The sequence below is a fragment of the Mesoplodon mirus genome, assembly GCF_964341445.2.
Source record: "Mesoplodon mirus genome assembly, chromosome: 19".
Taxonomy (NCBI): domain Eukaryota; kingdom Metazoa; phylum Chordata; class Mammalia; order Artiodactyla; family Ziphiidae; genus Mesoplodon; species Mesoplodon mirus.
Genome location: NC_138995.1, coordinates 28,830,675 through 28,832,143, shown reverse-complemented (window position 1 = coordinate 28,832,143; position 1,469 = coordinate 28,830,675). Strand labels below are relative to the sequence as shown.

Sequence of the window (1,469 nt, the reverse complement as noted above, 5' to 3'; positions counted from 1 at the left end):
CGTGGAAAAACTGGTGAAACCCAAATAAAGCCTGTTGTTTAACTTAAAAAAAAAAAAAGAAATAGCAAGATGATAGACTTAAACTTAACCATATCAGTCATTATATAAAATGTAAATAGTCTAAACACCCTAATTAAAAGGCAGTGATGGTCAGATCAGATTAAAAAACCATGACCAAAGTATATGTACTGTTTACAAGAAATACAAATGAAATATAAAGCCACAAATAGGTTTAAAAGTAAAAGGATGGGCACCCACCCCCACAGGGGCGGGGAGACTCAGCCCCTCAGATGGGCAGAGACCAACCCTCCCGTGGGGACCTGTCGGCAACCCTGATGACTCGCAACAGAGCCCAGTGCAACTCTTGTCCTTGGGCTGGGTGCCATGGACGCCTTTATCAGCTTCACCAACCAGACCCAGGGCCAGGACCAATTCTTCAGAGCCACTAAGTACACATGCATGTTGCTTAGATATTTGTTAGAGCCTAAAGCTGACAAAGAGGAGGTTGTTATGAAGCTCAAGAAACTGGAGTCCAGTGTGAGCACTGGCCGTAAATGGTTCAGACTAGGCAATGTGGTACATGCTGTACAGGCGACTCAGCAGAGCATTCATGCCACTGACCTGGTGCCCCACGTATGCCTAACATTAGCCAGCCTGAACCTTGTGATTTATTTCAGTTGTGACCCCATCATCTTCGTGAGGAGTGCAGGGCTCGCCTCTGGCATTAACAAAGAGAAATGGCGAATGTGGGCTGGACGCCATTACTACTATTCTCTTCTGCTGAGCCTGGTCATGGATCTGTATGAAATCTCCCTGCAGATGGAACAGGTTGCACATGACAGGGCAAAGAGGGAGAAATCACCATCCCAGGATCCTCTTGGGTATAGCGTGGCTAGTGAGGAAACAGAATGGCTACAGTTCTTTCTTCTTCTCTTATTCTGATCTCTGAAGAAACATCTTCCCTTGCTCCTGTACACAGTGAAGAACTTCTGTGATATCCTGAACCCTTTGGACCAGCTGGGGATCTATAAGTCCAATCCTGGCATCATAGGCCTTGGAGGTCTCGTGTCCTCTATAGCAGGCATCATCACTGTGGCGTATCCTCAGATGAAACTGAAGACCCACTGAGGTGGTTTTGGGCTGAAGACTAGTACCTGCTTTCAAGACAACCTGTTAGTGAAATGGACATTTGCGTTAGGCACAGCCATGTAATGCTGTGCTTACGGACTTATTCACATGAGCACTGAGTGACCTGCGATGTGAACAGAGGTGGGGCCAAGAATGGTGGAGGGGAGAATGTGAAGGTTTATGTGTTTTCTAGAGCGCTGGAGTGACTTCTGAATTTCTGAGTATTTTTCCTTCATCTAACATTTATTGAACATCTCTTATGTGCATATTAGGAACTTACTGGTTGCTGAACGGATAAAAATTGAAAGAGAAAAATTGAGAAAGATCCAAACTAACAAGTG

General features: G+C 45.1%; 1 protein-coding gene across 1 annotated transcript; it reads left to right on the top strand.

The window, feature by feature from the left end:
- Nucleotides 1-384: 384 nt before the first annotated feature.
- LOC309795412 (peroxisomal membrane protein 11A-like) lies at nt 385-1,235 on the top strand (the record flags this gene model as incomplete). Its single annotated transcript, XM_082607730.1, is given in 2 exon segments — nt 385-939; nt 943-1,235. Coding segments are annotated over 2 exon segments (741 nt in total). The 3' UTR covers nt 1,129-1,235.
- Nucleotides 1,236-1,469: the final 234 nt, after the last annotated feature.